Below are 17,511 nucleotides of genomic sequence, written 5' to 3'. Positions count from 1 at the left end.
GCTAGTTTTTTGGTGTTGCGTGTCTGAGGCCAGATTTGAACTCAGGTGCTCCTGACTCTAGGGCTGGTGCTCTATTCACTGCGCCACCTAGCCGCCCCCAGTTTCAGTGTTTTTTTACCATTTGTGTTTCTGGTACCCAAACCCCATGAGCACAGATTTTAAAAACCTAATTCTTTGCATTAAACTTGAATCCATCAAAAAAAGTTTTGCTTCATTCTACCATGAGTGAATCCCTGTCCTTTGGGATGGCAACATCTATTTCTAGGAAGCCATTATAATAACGAGATTTATCCCATACCATTTCACAGTCTAGGCCAAAAAGAGGACTGCTGTCGCTTACTGGACCAACACATTCAGTGGAAACGAAGTTTTTACAGTTAGCCAAACCTGGAGATGAACAAACAAACAAACAAAAACTATGTACAAAAAAGTAGAGATGACAATGTTCAATTGTTTAGAAGAGGCACATAGAATTTAGCAAGGAAACTGGATCCTGTATGCTACAACTGATGGTACCCTTAGTGCTCTGAAAGGTCCATTATGGTATTCTACTTGTTTTCTCATCTGCAACATTTTGGTCATGAAAGCACCATACAAATCACTTACTCCTGGAATAAAAGAAACAGTGGCTTTTGGGGAAAGTCTGCCCATCTTTGAAAAATGCTAGCAAAAGGGGCGGCTAGGTGGTACAGTGAATAGAACACCAGCCCTGGAGTCAGGAAGACCCGAGTTCAAATTCGGCCTCAGACACTTAACACTTCCTAGCCATACGACCTTGGGCAAGTCATTTAACCCCAATTGCCCTGCTTTCCCCCCTCCAAAAAAAGCAAAAAAAAAAAAAATGTCAACAAAAAGTATAAATATCCCCCCTTTATTTAAGAAAATGCTGGCTAGTGTAATTTCTGTAGCCATTGTCATTTGTTACCACAATGAACTTTCATGCTAGTATTCACAGAAAAAGAACAGTATAAAAACACTTCTTCCCAAGATAAAAAGGAGAATTAACATGGACTAAATAGGTTTACAATCAGGGAAAAATTGCTCAGAGTTTAACTTTGTTCCATCAAAGCATCACTATTATTGATAAAAGAGAATGGATGGAGATGGATTTTATAGACAGTGGTTAACAAGATCGGACATCAATGCTCTAATTTTTATAATAACTTTCTTATCTTTATACATTTCTACCACCATGCCAATTGTAATCTCAACCAACCTTGGAGTGGAAAGTCAAATTTTTTCATCTCTTCTTTGGTCAATAGGCATCTGACCAAACCTACTTTTTCATATCCATACTTCTGAATGATGGGATCATTCTGAAGCTCTGTGATGGCTTGTGGAATGGCAAGAGAAGACGATGACACTGAAACAAGTAGGTACAGAGTTGATGTGTTAAACTGTGCTTTTAACAATGTCCCAATGGCACATCTCTCTTGTATAGCCTACTGGAGCTCTTTGAAAAGAATTTTCTTATTACTCAACAACTATTTAGTGAAGCATTTAAGGTATGATATATAGAGATAAAGCTAGATCCACAATTTCTTTGATATAGGGAACATCCTAATGAGAGAACTCCCTCTACCAATTCAAGTTGATACCTTCTCTGTCATTTATAGTCTTGGAGAGTCATCCAGAGCACTGAGGCCAGTTCTCCTTCCAGTGGTGTCAAATTCAAATAGAAATGGGTTGCTCTGGGCTACATGTTGACTTAGAAAAACAACAAATAAACACTATCTATGCTGTATTTTATTTTGTTAAAAATTTCCCAATCATAGGGGCAGCTGGGTGGCACAGTGACTAGAGCACTGGCCCTGGAGTCAGGAGGACCTGAGTTCAAATCTGGCCTCAGACACTTGACACAGATTTACTAGCTGTGTGACCTTGGGCAAGTCACTTAACCCCAATTGCCCTACCTTCCTCCCTCCAAAAAAATATTAATTCTCAATTATATTTGAATCAGGTTCTAACAGCACTCAGGCCTGCCTGGGCCTTGACATTATACCACACTGTATCCAAATGGTACATGCACATGTACAACTAAGATGTAGGGATCGCTTTTTCTTTCATGGATCTAATATTCTAGATATGGAAACAGTGGTCTGTTTACTTGTTTAGGTCTTAAGTGACAGTGGTATGATTAAGTGGTGTGAGTTCAGAGGTAGGAAAGATCACTTCAAGTGGGCTGTTCAGGGAAGGTGTTGGGGAGGGAGTGAAACTTAAGCAGAGCCCTTAAGGACTGAGTGGAATTCATATGGGTGGAAGAGGATGTGGCATTCCAGGTAAGGAAAACAGTGAGCACAAAGGTGCAGAGGTGGGAATGTATTGGGTGAGTAGACTGATCTGATTAAAGCAGAACATCTGGAGATAGATTATAAAAAAGAATGTTGGGATTAGATCATAGAAAGCCCTGAACATCTAAGCTTTATCATGTAGGTAATGGAGAGTCATTTGAATTTCTGAAACACAATAGTAACATGATCAAAATGGTATTTTCAGAAGATGAATACAGCATTAGTATACAGGGCTGATTTTGGTTTGGAGAGAAGAACAATTAAAAGTGGGGAAAATAGACCACTATAATAGTGCAGATACGAAGTAATAAGACTTGAACTAAGGCAAAGGCAGCAAAGGAAGAAATATGGTAGAGACAGTAGAGAGAATCAACAGGACCAAGTTATTAATTAGGCATAGGGGTAAAGGAGGGCAGTAACTATAAGGTTCTGAAGTTCAGGCAACAGGAAGAAAGATAGCAGTACCATAGACAAAAATAGGCAAGTAGAAGGGGAAAGAGGCTTGGGGACAGTGATAACTAAAATTAGATTACATGGGATTTAAAGAAATAAATAGGAAGTGAGGAAATGAACACAGATCATTCATTTAAGACTGGCAGTAAAATAAAGGACAGAAATACGACAGTAACAATGGGCAAACAAAACCAATGCAGTTAAAATTACAAGGGAAATACTTAATCAGGAAAAAAAAAAATCTTTGCATAAGGGTTCTCTGATAAAGGTCTCAGATCCAAGATATATAAGGAACTGATCCAAACTTAAAAGAAAAAAAGTCATTCCTCAAGATATAACTGGTCAAAAAACACGAACAGGCAATTCTCAAAGAAGAAATATAAGTGATCAACGAACATATGAAGAAATTCCCAATCACCAAAATTAGAGAAATATATAATTAAAACAATCCTAACGGGGCGGCTAGGTGGCACAGTGAATAGAGCACTGGCCCTGGAGTCAGGAGGACCTGAGTTCAAATGCGGCCTCAGACACTTAACACAAAAACTAGCCATGTGACCTTGGGCAAGTCACTTAACCCCAACTGCCCTGCCCCTCTTTCCCCCCCCAAAAAAAACAATCCTAAGGTTCAGATCAGATTGGCAAAGATGACCAAAAAGGAAACTGGCAGTTGTTTTAGAAAAGTAGGAACATCGATGCCTTGGTGGCAGGGCTATGAACTAGTCTAGCCATCATGAAAAGCAATTTGGAGGTATGTCACCAAAATCAGCATATTCTTTGACCCAGCAATAACACTACTAGGTCTATACCCTAAAGAGATGAATTAAAGAAGAAAAGGATACCTATATACAAAACTATGGCAGTTTTCTTTGTTTTAGCCAAAACAGGAGGTTAAGAGGATACCTATCAAACGGAGGAATCAATGAAGGAATTATGGTAGAGTAATGTAATGGAGTATTATTTAAATGTAATTAATGATAAAAGGGATGGATTTTCACAGAAACCTAGTAAGTCAAGTCAGGAAGCTTTGTTGAATGTGCACTATTTTTCAGGCACTGTGCTACGCATTATAGATAACACAGAAAGGTGAAAGCAGTCTCTGCCCTCAAGGAGCTCACAATCTAATGGGGAGGACATGAGACAAATCACTGAGTCCAAACAAAATACAGGTAGGATAACTTGCGGGCACTTCCAAGAAGGAAGGGACTAACATTAAAAATGACTGGGAAGGTCGTTTCTTGCAGAAGATGGGACTCTAGACTAGATCTGAACAAAGCCAAGGAAGCTAGGAGATAGAGATGAAGGGGAAACAGGGTCAGGGAAGAGACAGTGAAACTGGTCATAGCTGGAAGATGGGAATGTTTTCTTCAAGGAATTGGCAAGGAGGTCAGTGTCAATCAATTGATAAACATTTACTAAGCACTTAGTATGTGTGAGACACTTTTTATTAAGCGCTGGAAATAAAAACAAAAGACAGTCCTGATATCAAGGAAGACAGTAAGTAAACAACTATGTACAAACAAGTTATATATGGGTTAAACAAAATAAAGAGATAGAGGGATAAGGAAAGTTTTCTTGTAGAAGATGGGATTTTACCTGGCAGGTAAATGAAACCAGGAAATCCAGAAGGGAGATGAAGAGATAAAGAATTCCAGGCATGACTGACACCCAGAGAAAAGACCTAGAGACAAGAGATAGAGTGTCTTATCTGTGGGACAGCCAGGAAGCCCTGCCAGCAGACTGAAGAGTGTATCAGGGAGCAAGGACTAGAAATGTAGGAGGGAGCTAAGTTATGAAGGGTTTTCAATGTTAAGCAGAGGATTTTATATTTGATACTGGAGGTAACAGGAAACCACTGGAGTTTAGTGAGTAGGGCAGTGACGTGGCTTTAGGAAAATCAGTGGGTAAATGAAGGATGGATTGGAATGGAGAAAGACTTGAGATGGGTAGATTGTCTCAGGTTATTGCAATAGTCCAGGTATGAGGTAATGAGAGGCTGCATATGTCAATGCACTGGAGAATTTATGGAGGTGAGTAAGGGTTGAGAAGACTGGAAAAGTAGGAAGGGCCAGGTTATGAAGGGCTTTAAAAACCAAGGGTACTTTATATTTGATCCTTGATGTAGTAGAGAGCCACTGAAGTTTACTGAGTAAAGAGGTCAAGTTTACTGAGTAAAGGGGTCACATGGACAGACCAGAATTTTAGAAAAATTACTTTGGCAGCTAAATGAGGGTGGACTAGAGTGGGAAGAGACTTGAGGCAAGAAAATCAGCTAGAAGGCTACTACTTTATTAGTAATAATCACAACACTGCAAGTGACAAGGGCCTGCAGTAGAGTGGTGGTAGTGTCAGAAGGGAGAAGGGGGTGTCTATGAAAGATATTAGAAAGGTGGAATTAACAGTATTTGGAAATCGATTAGACATTGGAGGTGAGAAAGAGAAGAGTTGAGAATGATAGTTACTAAGATTTGTATGAACTGAACTAGAGTAAAGAGAACCAAGAGCACACTTTCTTCAATAAAAACTTTTTAAAGACAAACAACTTTGAAAGAACTCTAATCAATGCAGTGAGTAATCATATGATTCCAGGGAACTGATGAGGCATGCTACCCATCCCCTGACAGAGAGGAGAGTGAATCACTTTGTAGAATAAGACATACATTTTCAAACAGTGTAGGGATTTATTTTGCTCTGTATTTGTTACAAAGATTTTGTTAATTTTTTTCTCAAAAAGAATTCTTTTTGGGGGAAGCAGAGAGTAGGGAGGGAGGAGGGAGCTAGGGAAAGGGCTCCTCCAAAAAGAAAAAGAAAAGTGGATCACTGAAACGTTTTTTGAAACACACAAAAGGAATCAGACAAGCAGGATAACTTTGAAAATGACACTGAATTTATTATATACTTAAAAGAAAAAAGCAAGCTATAAATATAGAAATAAAGACTCACAGTTTCATGTACAACCCTCTCTATTCTACTGTGTATGTGGAAGTGCTCACTTTAGTTGATGTCTGTTAAGTTCAGAATTTTTTTAAATGAGGAAAACACAAACAATGAAAACAGTCTCAAAGCTCAACACAGAAACATTAGATCATTAAAAATCAGTGGTTAGGAAGGTCAATTGTACTGTGAAAAACACTTTCAAGAGAATAATCTGCATATGACTGTAGGCAGAAGGAAAGATACCAGTGGAGAGGTTATATAACAGAGACACTATTGGAGGGGACCAGGTCCCAGAGATAGTAGGAGGAGATTATTAGGTAAAATGGAATTTACAAATTGCTGGAAATGTTCTTAGTTCATAAAATTGTTATCTTTCTATGTTTATGTTTAATACAAATATATTCATAACATCCTTTTGAATGAGCAAATCACTGAAAAGATTGATATCTCTACCTTGCATAGTTCTGGGTGTAGGCAAGATTCTTTCTTCTTCTTTATTTCCATTAGGCTGTTCCCCAATAATGTCTGTGAGAAAACTGGCTGATGGAGCCGGCAAATGGAATCTCTGTGCAAAAAAGTGAGTAAACAGGAACAGATTTTCACTAACACCCCTGAAAAGGTAATGAGATAAAACCACCCAAATAAAATGTGCTTGTTAAAATTAGGCAGCTTTAAAAAATCTAAATTCCTAGGTTCTCAGTATTCATGCATTCTTCCTTTCTTCCTTGGATCTGACTTATTTGGGGGCAATTCAGTCTAACTGAGCCAGGAGTTCTATGCTTAGCAATGTGTGAGTATTCTGATAAGTGTCTATGAATCAATTTTCTTAGTTTCAATTAAACAAACATTTATTAAGAATGTAACCAGGTGCCAGGCAGCATGCTAGGCACTGGGGAGACAAAAACAAAACAAGATGTAGTCCCTGGCCTCAAGGACATTTATAATCAAAGTGGGGAGAGAGAAGATATCCAACTAGGTATGATTCAAGATAGATTATGATGAAGTCAAAGGAAAAGATTTAGAAAAAGTGTTCTAAGAAAACTGGAGGAGAAAAAGATCACATCCTTCTGGAGGAAATCAGGTTAGAGTATTGAAATAGATGGCACCTAAACTGGGACAAGGAGAGAGCAGGTTGTCAACAAGTGGAAATGAAGGAGGAAATGTATACATTCTAGGCCAATGAAGGGACAGAAAATGACAGGGAGACACGGGGGAATAGCTAGCAACACAGTTTAGCCAGAACACTGATTGCATGAGAGGGTGGGGTAGTATGAAAAATAAAAAGGCTTGAATGATAGAGAGGCATCCAGATTATGAAAGGTCTTAAAAAGCTAGTTCTACATTTTACATACTATGCCTCAGGCAGCTAGGAACCACTTAAGGTTTCTGAGCAGGGCAGTGAGGGACATGACCAGATACCTGTGCATTAGGAAAAGTATTTCACTAATTGTGTGATGGATGGGAAAAGACTGCAGGCAGGAAGAACACTAAGAAGGTTATTAAACATCACAAAAGAGAGGTGATGAGGGCCTAAGCTGTGTTTTAATGGATTAACCAGGCTTTATCCATACCATTTTATCTCATATGCATCTCATGTTCAAATGTAAAGATATAGTAAGGTTTAGTATGAACTAGGAGTTTGGACAATCACCATTTAATTAAGTTCAGCCTTTTCATACTATACTACTATACAGTAGTCCCAAAATAAATTGATTTTATTTTTAAAAAATTTTGAATATTATTTTTAATTGACTTAGCTGTATATGTGTTGAAAATGTTAACTTTCTTTAGGCCAGAGACTGTTTTGTTTTTGTCCCCAAATTAATTTACATATAAAATGATGGGAAAACCTCACACAATGTTTCAATGTAGGCTACATGTGGAGACAGCCCTTTTATGGAGTTTAAACACCTAAAATGTCACATACAGAGTGACCTGTGCAGTCCCTGGAATAGTAGTCTCTAGTAGGATTCTCCACAGCCAGGTGTCTGAAATAGAGAGGAAAGGGCAATACATGTATTTGCCTATTCCTAGGCAAATTATGCTGCCTTTTCTCAGGCAGCTTCCAAGTTCACCCATTCACACTCATTCATTCATTCACTCATTCATTCATTCACTCAATAAGTTAATTCCTAGTGCCCTGCACATTCTAAGCAGCACGATGTTAGGTGCTTTAAGGTATGCAAAGAAGTATGAGACATCATTCCTGCTCTCCCTGAGCTTTCTATCTAATTAAAATGTTCACTTATTTCTTTATTCCCCACTCCCCCATATACCGTTTTTGCTTCTTTCTCATCTTTCAAATATTACTGACTCAAATTGTTTCCTCTTTATCAAGAATCCTTAAACATTCCTTTGTCCTCAGAGAGTCCAATAAAGGATGAAGAGGGTCAACAAAAGCTACTAGGAACCTGTACTAGAGCACAGTTTGGTGAACACTGCCTGGTAAGCTACTTTGCATCTGCACAGGGCGCTGCATTTTTCAATCTACTATCTCATTTAATCTTCATCCTAGGTAAATCAAGCTGGTGGTTGCAGTTCCATTTTTCAAGAGAGGAAATAGGGAAGCTAAAGGAGAAAGTCAGCAATAGTTTGTCTATAAGTCTAGCCCTGCATCTTATTACCACACACCAAAGCTATCCAGACCTGGTCATTGAAACAATCTCTAAAACAGAATGGACTCTTCCAGACTGTGGGAAGAAAGGTATATCTTGAGACAGAAATATCAGGGACAAAGCAAGAAGGCTTTCTCAACTTACATGTCTGAATGCCTTTCGGAGGTATTTGAACTGCAAATAGAACTTGTAGAAGTGCAGCTGACTCACTCCCTGAAGAACAATAACCACCACGCTGTTCAGATGCTTTGGGTGAAAAAGATGGCACCAGCTGTCGAGAAATCAAAGCCACACACAGGCAACATTGAGACCCTAAAGTTAGCTTCAAGTACACAGTGAGGAGGAGGCATGCAGAAAAGCAATTAGCAAGAGCTAACAGATATTCACGGGTGTCTCACGTGGATGATGAGGCCAGCTGTTACCACAGAGTTCAAATAATCATTCCTCATTAGGCAGAATGGTGACAAGCCAAGCCAGGTGGAAAAAGCAAAATTCTATATATCAGATCCAATACTTCACTGGCCTGGCACTTTAAACTGGAACCTAGCCTTCTTTTTAAAATGGTCGTCTAGGGCAGAATGGCGGGGGGGGCGGTCTCCTCTTCTCTGCAGGGAGCTGGCCCTCTGTCCTGTTTCCCTTCTACTGATGCAGTACTCCCTTAAGTGAGCAAATACATGTGTGGCTTTGAAAGGCCACTTTCACATGTCAAACTGCTCCACTGTTATTTTGCACATGCCAATAGAAAAGTATATATACTGATGAGAGCTTTACAATCATAGGCAAAACACATGTATTACAAGGCATCCAGCAAATCTCTTTGGTCATGTAAATACAGCAGAATTCTCAACATATGACAGATTAGAGTTGGTGCCTACAAACAGTGGCCACAAACTCGTTTCATACCTTGGCTTAGCTCAGTTCTTAATCTTTTTTTTGCGTCATGGATCCCTGGGGCTGTTGAGTGAAGCTTATAGATCCCTTCTCAGAATAATACTTTTAAATGCATAAAATTTTTAAAATATAAGACAGCAAAGGAAACCAATCATATTGCAATACAGTTACATATAATACACACATAAAACCTAATTTCACTCACCCCAAGTTAGGAACCCCTTGTTCAGTGGATTTGTGTTGTTTTCCCAACACTGCAGATTTCAGCAGTTCACGTAGCTGGTCATGGCTTATTTCACAGTTCTTAACAAATAACTTGGTGGATAAGTGGACTTTCTGAAAGGACAAAGATGGGAAGCAGTCATTCATAATCATCAAGCTTACAGATGAAAAGCAAGGTAAAGAATGTTTTAAAAACAACAAAAAAATTAGTCTATGTTCAGAACCTATAAATAGGTGTGTCCAAACAGTTTTCTTTTTGGCTGAAAAGAGGTATCCAGGTGGCAGAGTAGAGTACTAGGTTTAGAATTAGAAAAACCTGAGTTCATACCTGTGTAACCCTCAACAAGTCACTTACATCTGACTGCCTCAGTTTCCTCAACCATAAAATGGGGATGATTGTGAGGATGAAATGAAATATTTGTAAAATGCTTAGCACAATGCCTGGCTCATAGTAGGCACTTCATAAATCCTTGATTCTTTCCTTCCACTATGCTACACTGGAGGCCACATAAATGGGGAGGCAACATTATAGATATAGCACTGGATTTGATTCTTGGCCCTGCAACTTAATATATGCATGACAAGAGGCAAGTCTTTTAAGCTCATTTTCTCACATATAATGAGTTGGGATAAGACGGCCTCTATGGTCCTTCCCAGCTCTAAACCTATTCACGATCCATGCCCTTAAAGAACTTGTTTACTATGGTAACATTAAAGACAGAAGCATTAAACCAATGCCTCAAACTACATAAGAGTATACCCACCAACTAAGAGTTTCTTTCATTTGTCTCATGACATTGCAAGGAAGTCAGAAGTAGGTTGGGAAGAGAGGAATGGTGTACATACAGTGGGGGGAGCTGCTTCCACCAAATAATTGGTACTTAATATTTACATACTGTCAGTATATGTCTACATAGTGCCAACCCCTCCTGCAATATAATGTAAATATAAACATAAATATAAATCTATCTATATTTATTTATTTCATTGGGTTATCCATCAAATCACCATTGTGGAGTTCCTTTCTACACCACCATGGAGTCTTACAATAGGATTCTGTGGAACCTACTTAAGATATAATCCTTCAACTTACAGTGACTGGAATAAGCAACAAGCTCATAGATGTGATGGCCTCAAAACAGTGGTTAGTAGCACTTACCTTCCTCTTAGGCTGACTCTCTTCATCATCTGGATCCCCATTGGCTGTACCTTCTCCAGACCCTCTAAAAAGCTCATTTTGTATCTGCTTCCTCTTTTTGCTTTTTCCATACAGGGCTGCATCCATTCTTCTTCTTTGTGGTGATCTTTTTCCCCCTGGGAACAGATCACAACCCCCATCAGAACCCTTTGTAACTCTTTATTTTTTTTAAGCAATCGGGGTTAAGTAACTTGCTCAAGGTTACACGGCCAGTTATTTCTGGGTGTGGTGCTGAGTGTCTGAGCCCGGGATTCGATCTCCAGGTCGTCCCAACACTGGAGCCGGTACTCTTACTCGCTGAGCCACCTGGCCGCCCCTAAGCAATTGGGGTTAAGTAACTTGCTCAAGGTTACACGGCCAGGTGTTTCTGGGTGGATGCTAAGTGTCTGAGGCCGGGATTCGATCTCCAGGTTTTCTCAACACTGGAGCCGGTGCTCTTACTTGCTGTGCTACCTGGCCGCCCCACCCTTTGTAACTCTTAAGGCCCAGACCAAGCTTGGCTCCTTTAGCAGTACCATCACTCCCCACTCCCCCAAATGCTTGACAAATGGAGCAATGGCTTAGGGGGTAGACTTGGGTTGGTCTTATTTCAAGGTTATGTGAGTAAGCCCCTTGATGCATTAAAAAATGTATTTCTTCATCTGTATTGTTAAAGCAGGGATCTGTAGACCATGTAGTTTTCTCTGATCATCACTTGCTGGGTTAAGTTAGAGTGGGGTGGACTAAATGGTGATGAGGCTCCTTTTAACTCTAAAATTCTGTAGTTCTCTGCTCTACAAAAGCTTGAGCAGGGGATTCTATACCATAGAGAGGGAAATGAACATTTTCCTGATATAACACTGGGAGAGAACCAGCTCAGCCTAGCTCTGTTTCCCAACTTTATTAACAACAATTAGAAGATGATTGCATTGGGGTTGGAATATCAGAGAGTAACAGCAATCCTCCTCCTTCGATCTGCATAAGTTCAAAGATTTAAAGCTGGATAAGACTACAGAGGTCATTGATCCAATGCTCTTATTTTTACAGATGAGAAAATTGAGACTCAGAGATTAAATGACTTGCCCCAACAGAGTTAGGATTTGAAGCCAAGATGTCTAACTGCAAATCTAGCACTCTTCCTTATGTTACAACGTTCTTGCCTTCACTTCAGCTCAAATGCCACTTCCTCCATGAAGCCTTCCCTGATTCTCTTCTATATAGACACTTTTGGCCAGAAATGAATCATCCTTCCTGTCAACACACAAAGCATATGTTCTTACTTTTTAAAATATATTTATTATGTTGTATTCCATATTCTATTCATCTGTTCCATCCTCTGAATTAGACTGTAAACTCTGTAGAAGAACCAGACTGTAAACTCTGTAGAACTAGGCTTAGACTATAGCAGATCACACTCCAAAAAAGCACTCAATGTATACTGAAATGAAGACTTGGTCTACCACTAAAGTACTTTTGTGATTTTTCATGCAGGTGTGAAAGGTACCTGGTTTCTCAATTAAAATTCCACACTCTACAACAGACAATAAAAACATCCTTGAGGATCTGCTAGGTGGTGCAGTGAATAGAGCACCGGCCCTGGAATCAGGAGGACCTGAGTTCAAATCCGGACTCAGATACTTAACACAAAAACTAGCCGTGTGACCTTGGGCAAGTCACTTAACCCCAATTGCCCTCCAAAAAAAAAAAAGAAGCCTTTTTTGGGGTGGCTATGTGGCGCAGTGAATAGAGTACCAGCCCTGGAGTCAGGAGGACTCGAGCTCAAATCCTGCCCAAGACACTTAACACTTAGTAGCCATGTGACTTTGGACAAATCACTTAACCCCAACTGCCCTCCAAAAAGACAAAAAAAAAACCCAACATCCTTGAGACATAAATGTTCTAGAGCCCCTTTTACTGATGATGTAGCTTTTTGGTCACCCAAGATATAAGTTAAGTAAGTACATGAGAAGTAAGGATTCCTCAGGCTCGACAGACTCCCTGTGACTTCTGAGTCAACATTTCCTCCTAACAGGCCTCACCTCCCTCCAGAGAGGCATTCTACCCAACCAAATCAAGGAGATGAATGTCTTTTAAGTAAATTTCTTGTTAACCATTATAAGGTCTAGGAGGATGTATCTAATTTTGTTCCAATCGCAAGTCTAAACCATCAGACCAACCCGAGTCTGGCCTGACCTAGAGTAGCCGATGACTACCTGGTGAAGAATTTACTCAATCACAGCAACTCACAAAGCCATTTACTAATGCATAGTTGGAGTCTGATCTGTGTTGGTGGTTGGAGGATCCATATCAACAGAATTACAGATCTAATGAAATATGAATTAAAAGAAAAAAACATTCAAGTTCTCAAGGTGTCTGCTAACCAACTGGGGCTACCAATGGCTGCATTTCAGAACTCTGAGTCAAATAGCCTACTTCTTATTGGGGGGATGGGCAAAAGAAGGTAAAAGGAATCCTGAAGGGTGTTTGGTCTATCAGTCAGTCAATACACATTTATTAATTGCCTACTATATGTCAGGGACTGTGCTAAGCACTGAGAATATAAAGAAAGATAAAAGACCCTGTCCTCAAGGAGTTCACAATATAATGAGGGAAACAAAACTCAAATAGCTATGTACAAACTATATACAGGGTAACTGGAGATAACCAACAGAGCAAAGCCACTAGCATCAAGAGAATTCAGGAAGGGCTTCCTGAAGAAGGTGGAACTCTAGCTGGGACTTGAAGAAGACCAGGAAGAGTCAGGAGGTAAAGATGGGGAAGGAGATTTTAGGTATGGAGAAAATGCCTAGGGTCCAGATACGGGGTGTCTTGTTCAAGGAACAAAAAGGAGGCCAATGTCACTAGACTGTAGAGTAGGGAGGGGAATGGGGGAGGGGCTGGTTTGTGACAGACTCTGAATGCCAGAGAATTTTATATTTGATCCTGGAAATGATAGGAAGCTACAGGAGTTTAGTAGGTAGCAAGCAGTCACTAGTCAGGGAGAGACTGAAGATGTTGGTCAATAAACATTTATTTATGGATGGAGTTTGAACAGAAAGGCTGACCTGATCTTGCAACAGCTGAGTCATAGGGATGGCTGATGCCAGTTCTACCTTCAAACACCTCTCACACCTGCCTTTCTCAGATACTATGCCCTATGAGTCTTAACCCTTTTGTTTCTGGTACATTTGCCCTGGGGCCTTGCTGTACTGTTGGTGAATGCCTCCCACTGGCCCCTCTATCAGGTCAGCTCTGATCATTCTTTACTTGATTCCCAAGCTACCATCTTGCATTGCTGTCTTGCAGTTGCATGCCTGCACCCTCAATCCCCCAGCCTTCCAGTTCCACAACTTTAATCAAATCAATACTTTAAGAAAATCAAATCACTGCTATCAATCTACACCCTGCACTATCCTGGTAAGTTTCCAACCAAGATGCCTCACCCTGGCCACCACTTCTCTATTTGTCTTCTCACCAATGTAAAGGCAAAGACTGTCTTTGATAGAATCCTAAATAAAGCTGTCCCCCAGGCCCAACAATCTAACTTCCTTATGGGGCCCCTGAATAGCAGGCATGTTCTGATTTAACCACACAATCTGGTTTAACCACACCTCAGGCCCCCAGACTCAGTACAGCCACTGCCCCTGGCTAGTCACTGGCCCCAGATCCAATTCATATTTTTGAACAGGTGTGTCCTTGTACTCAACCACAATCATATCATCCATTCAGCCCAAGACAGGACCACAATACCTAACTCTCCATCTTGACCAGACAGGACTACAACAGCTAGCCAATCAGAAAGCAGCATGATCAGGATGTTTGATCACTGAACCATAGAAGGGACCCCTCCCCATTACCTAAACCCTTAACAAATCCCTCCTGCCTTTTTAATATTCATAATTTCTGTTGTATAATCAGCATCAATACACCATAAATTTGTCTGGGTTTTACTAATTTGCTGGTTCCTCTTGGAACCTAGCCCACTTCTGAAGGGTGTCAATCCTCAGAAAATGCCTGTACTTGGATTAGAGATAGTCTAACTGTGAATTCTTTCAGACAGTGCTGCCACGACACACATCTTCAGTTCTGTAACTGTATCCTCACCACTTAGCAAGTTTTTGGCACATAGTAACACATAATGCTTTTTCATTCTTTCACTCACACAGCCATCACCCAACTTCAGTCCCATCACCTTGCTGTACTATACATAATAGGCCCTTAATGACCTTGGGCAAGTCATTTAACCCCAACTGCCCTGCCATCCCTCCCTCCAAAATGCATTAAAAAAAAATGTCCTTGAGGGCATTCCTGGCACCTAATTTTTTTTTTTAAAGCAAATGGGGTTAAGTAACTTGCTCAAGGTTACACAGCCAGTTATTTTTGTGTGGGTGCCAAGTATCTGAGTCCAGAGCTGATCCCGGGTCTCCCAACACCAGGGCCGACACTCTTACTCACTGCGCCACCTGGCCATCCCTAAGCAATTGGGGTTAAGTAACTTGCTCAAGGTTATATGGCCAGTTATTTTGTGTGGGTGTTAAGTTTCTGAGGCCAGAACTGATCCCAGGTCTCTCGACTCTGGGGCTGGCACTCTTACTCACTGTACCACCTGGCCGCCCCTCTAATATTTTTTAAAAAAGCACTATCCTATACAATTACAGAGAATTCTCATTAGTGGATATTCTGTTAGACCTGAATTTGAATCCTTCCTTAGTCTCTGTGGAACCCTGGTAAGGCCACTTAGTTCTTCTCTACCTCAGTTTCCTGATATCTAAAATGGAGATAATAACAGCACAAAACTTATAGGGTAGTTGTGAGGATCAAATGTCACAACATCATCTAAAAGTCTTTTCAAACTTTTAAGTGCTATATAAATTGGAGCTGTTACAACTACTCTCTCAACTAGTTTCTTCACACACAAAATGGAGGCTAACTGCACCTAATTCACAAGGTTGTTGTGAGGACCAAATAAGATGACAGATGTAAAGCATAGTGCAAACCTTAAAGAGAGACAGAACGTGTCCCAGAACGTCCTGGCACAGTTTTAAGCTCTAACAATTTAAACAAACTAAATGGGTCAGTGGTGCTCTGTGTAGCCCTCAGCTGGAATCCTGTCTCAGAGACCTTCCAGTTGTGTGACTGGGGACAGGTCCCTGAACCTCACTTTCCTTATCTGTAAGAGGGGATAGAGTGAGATTGCCATACATACGTGCTTTGTAAATCTTAACGTCATATATTACTATTGGCCTTCATCCACCTCCTATAAATACTAGCACTTACATAGCACTTTAAGGTTTGCAAAGTGTTTTATAAATATTACTTCATTCTATCTGCACAAATACCCAGGGAGATAGGTGCTATTCTTAATGCCATTTTTCAAATGAGGAAACTGAGTCAGAAAGTGCTAAAGTGAATTGATTAGGATCACACATCTATTTTGAACTATGACAGCTTAAAACGGCACTGAGACTTTTGGGACACTCCCCAAATTTGTAAATATTAAATAAACAAATAGTGTAGCAGATATTATAAATAGCAGCTAGCATAATAAATAAATAAATAGTAAATAGTGGCTAGTAAAAATATTAGCTGCTGCTAATAATATTATTAATATATGTTGATATGTAATTATATTGTTATTATATGTAATTATATATTAATATGTAATATACTAATACTTATTAATAATAAAAATATTAGCTGCTGCTTAGTAACTGGGCCTTGTAGTAGAATGCCAGGATGGGAGATGGATGACCTGAGTTCAAATCTAGCCTCAAGACATTTACTTAGCTGTATGATCCTCAATAAGTCATATAACCATTCTCTGCTTCAGTTAACTCATCTGTAAAATGGCTATGATAAACATACCCACTTCGAAAGGTGTGATAAAGGTAAAATAAGATAACATAAGGCCTTCTGCAAACCTTATACTATATATATATATATATATATATATATATTCTTCATTTGAATGACAGCACATGTATTTACATATATATACCTTACATAACATAAACATGATAGCACATATATCTCAATACTGTGTGCTTTTTTTTTTTTTGCTTTTTGGAGGGAGGAAAGTAGGGCAATCGGGGTTAGGTGACTTGCCCAAGGTCACAGGGCTAGGAAATGTGTCAAGTATCTGCTATCATTATTCTCAGTCTCATAAGTAAACAAATACCCATTCAGGCTGTGAACTCCTTAAGGGCAGGGGCCGTCTTTTGCCTCTTTTTGCATCCCCGGACCTTAGCACTCTGCCTGGCACACAGTAAGTGACTAATAAATGCTTCACGACTGTCATAAAATGCAAACAACATAAGTCTTTTATAAAGACAACAAAATAAATCAATACAAACGCACACAAAATTGTTGAATACAAGGCAGGGGGTGGGCGGGGAAGGGGAATAGTTGAAGAAGAGCTAGAAGAAGCCTAAGACAGGAGCGCAAGAGAGGAGGGGTCGGAGTCCGGCGCCCCAGGCCCCCTCCTCCTCACCCTCCAGACTCGTCCCGGCCCTCCAGGAGGGTCCCTTCCTAGACGAGGCCTAGGGTGCAGTCGGGTCCCCTCTCTGCCCCTCTCCGCCTGTCCCCCCGAAGCCGCTTCGTCTTCGCCCCACTTCCCCCGCCCCCCGGCTCACCTCTTCAGTGGGCTATCAATCCACGCGCCAGCAAACAGCCCGCGAGGCCGCGCCAGACTAAAACGTGGAAGAAATTCCCCAAGGCCTGGCCAATAGAGGAGCGGAAAACATCGATTAAAGCCTGGCGGAAATGACGCCATCAGAAGCCGCGGGAAGTTCGAAACTTTGATGCACTTCCGAGGTCGGCCAACTGGGAATGGAGAGGCCCCGAGGCTGGGGAGGTGATGGCCACCAAGCAACTGGCCCGGTATATTTGTGTGTGTGTGTGTGTGTGTGTGTGTGTGTGTGTGTGT

The 17,511-nt window shown here is 40.5% G+C and overlaps 2 protein-coding genes across 5 annotated transcripts in view; one reads left to right on the top strand and one right to left on the bottom strand.

Moving 5' to 3' along the window:
- REXO5 (RNA exonuclease 5) overlaps positions 1-17,353 on the bottom strand; it is a 39,155-nt gene extending 21,802 nt beyond the window's left edge. For 2 of the 4 annotated variants that reach the window (XM_069096071.1, XM_069096073.1), the window contains exons 1-7: positions 17,219-17,353; positions 10,569-10,723; positions 9,393-9,523; positions 8,441-8,567; positions 6,135-6,246; positions 1,217-1,363; positions 299-387 (exon numbers count right to left, since the gene is read on the bottom strand). In XM_069096071.1, coding sequence (XP_068952172.1) covers positions 299-387; positions 1,217-1,363; positions 6,135-6,246; positions 8,441-8,567; positions 9,393-9,523; positions 10,569-10,694 — 732 coding nt within the window. In that variant the 5' untranslated portion in view covers positions 10,695-10,723; positions 17,219-17,353. Of the gene's footprint in view, positions 1-298; positions 388-1,216; positions 1,364-6,134; positions 6,247-7,608; positions 7,629-8,440; positions 8,568-9,392; positions 9,524-10,568; positions 10,724-11,746; positions 11,838-17,218 lie in introns of those variants that run through there. The other 2 variants (XM_069096072.1, XM_069096074.1) reach the window with 2 other exon arrangements.
- Positions 17,297-17,511, top strand: part of ERI2 (ERI1 exoribonuclease family member 2) — a 20,958-nt gene continuing 20,743 nt past the window's right edge. The window contains exon 1 of the mRNA XM_069096076.1: positions 17,297-17,465. Coding sequence (XP_068952177.1) covers positions 17,443-17,465 — 23 coding nt within the window. The 5' untranslated portion in view covers positions 17,297-17,442. The remainder of the gene's footprint in view (positions 17,466-17,511) is intronic.

This window comes from Petaurus breviceps, unplaced genomic scaffold (genome assembly GCF_028583685.1).
Source record: "Petaurus breviceps papuanus isolate PSGF00001 unplaced genomic scaffold, PetGlider_PUasm1.0 229, whole genome shotgun sequence".
Classification (NCBI taxonomy): Eukaryota; Metazoa; Chordata; class Mammalia; order Diprotodontia; family Petauridae; genus Petaurus; species Petaurus breviceps.
Note: the sequence above shows the minus strand (reverse complement) of the source record. Positions and strands in the feature narration are given on the sequence as shown.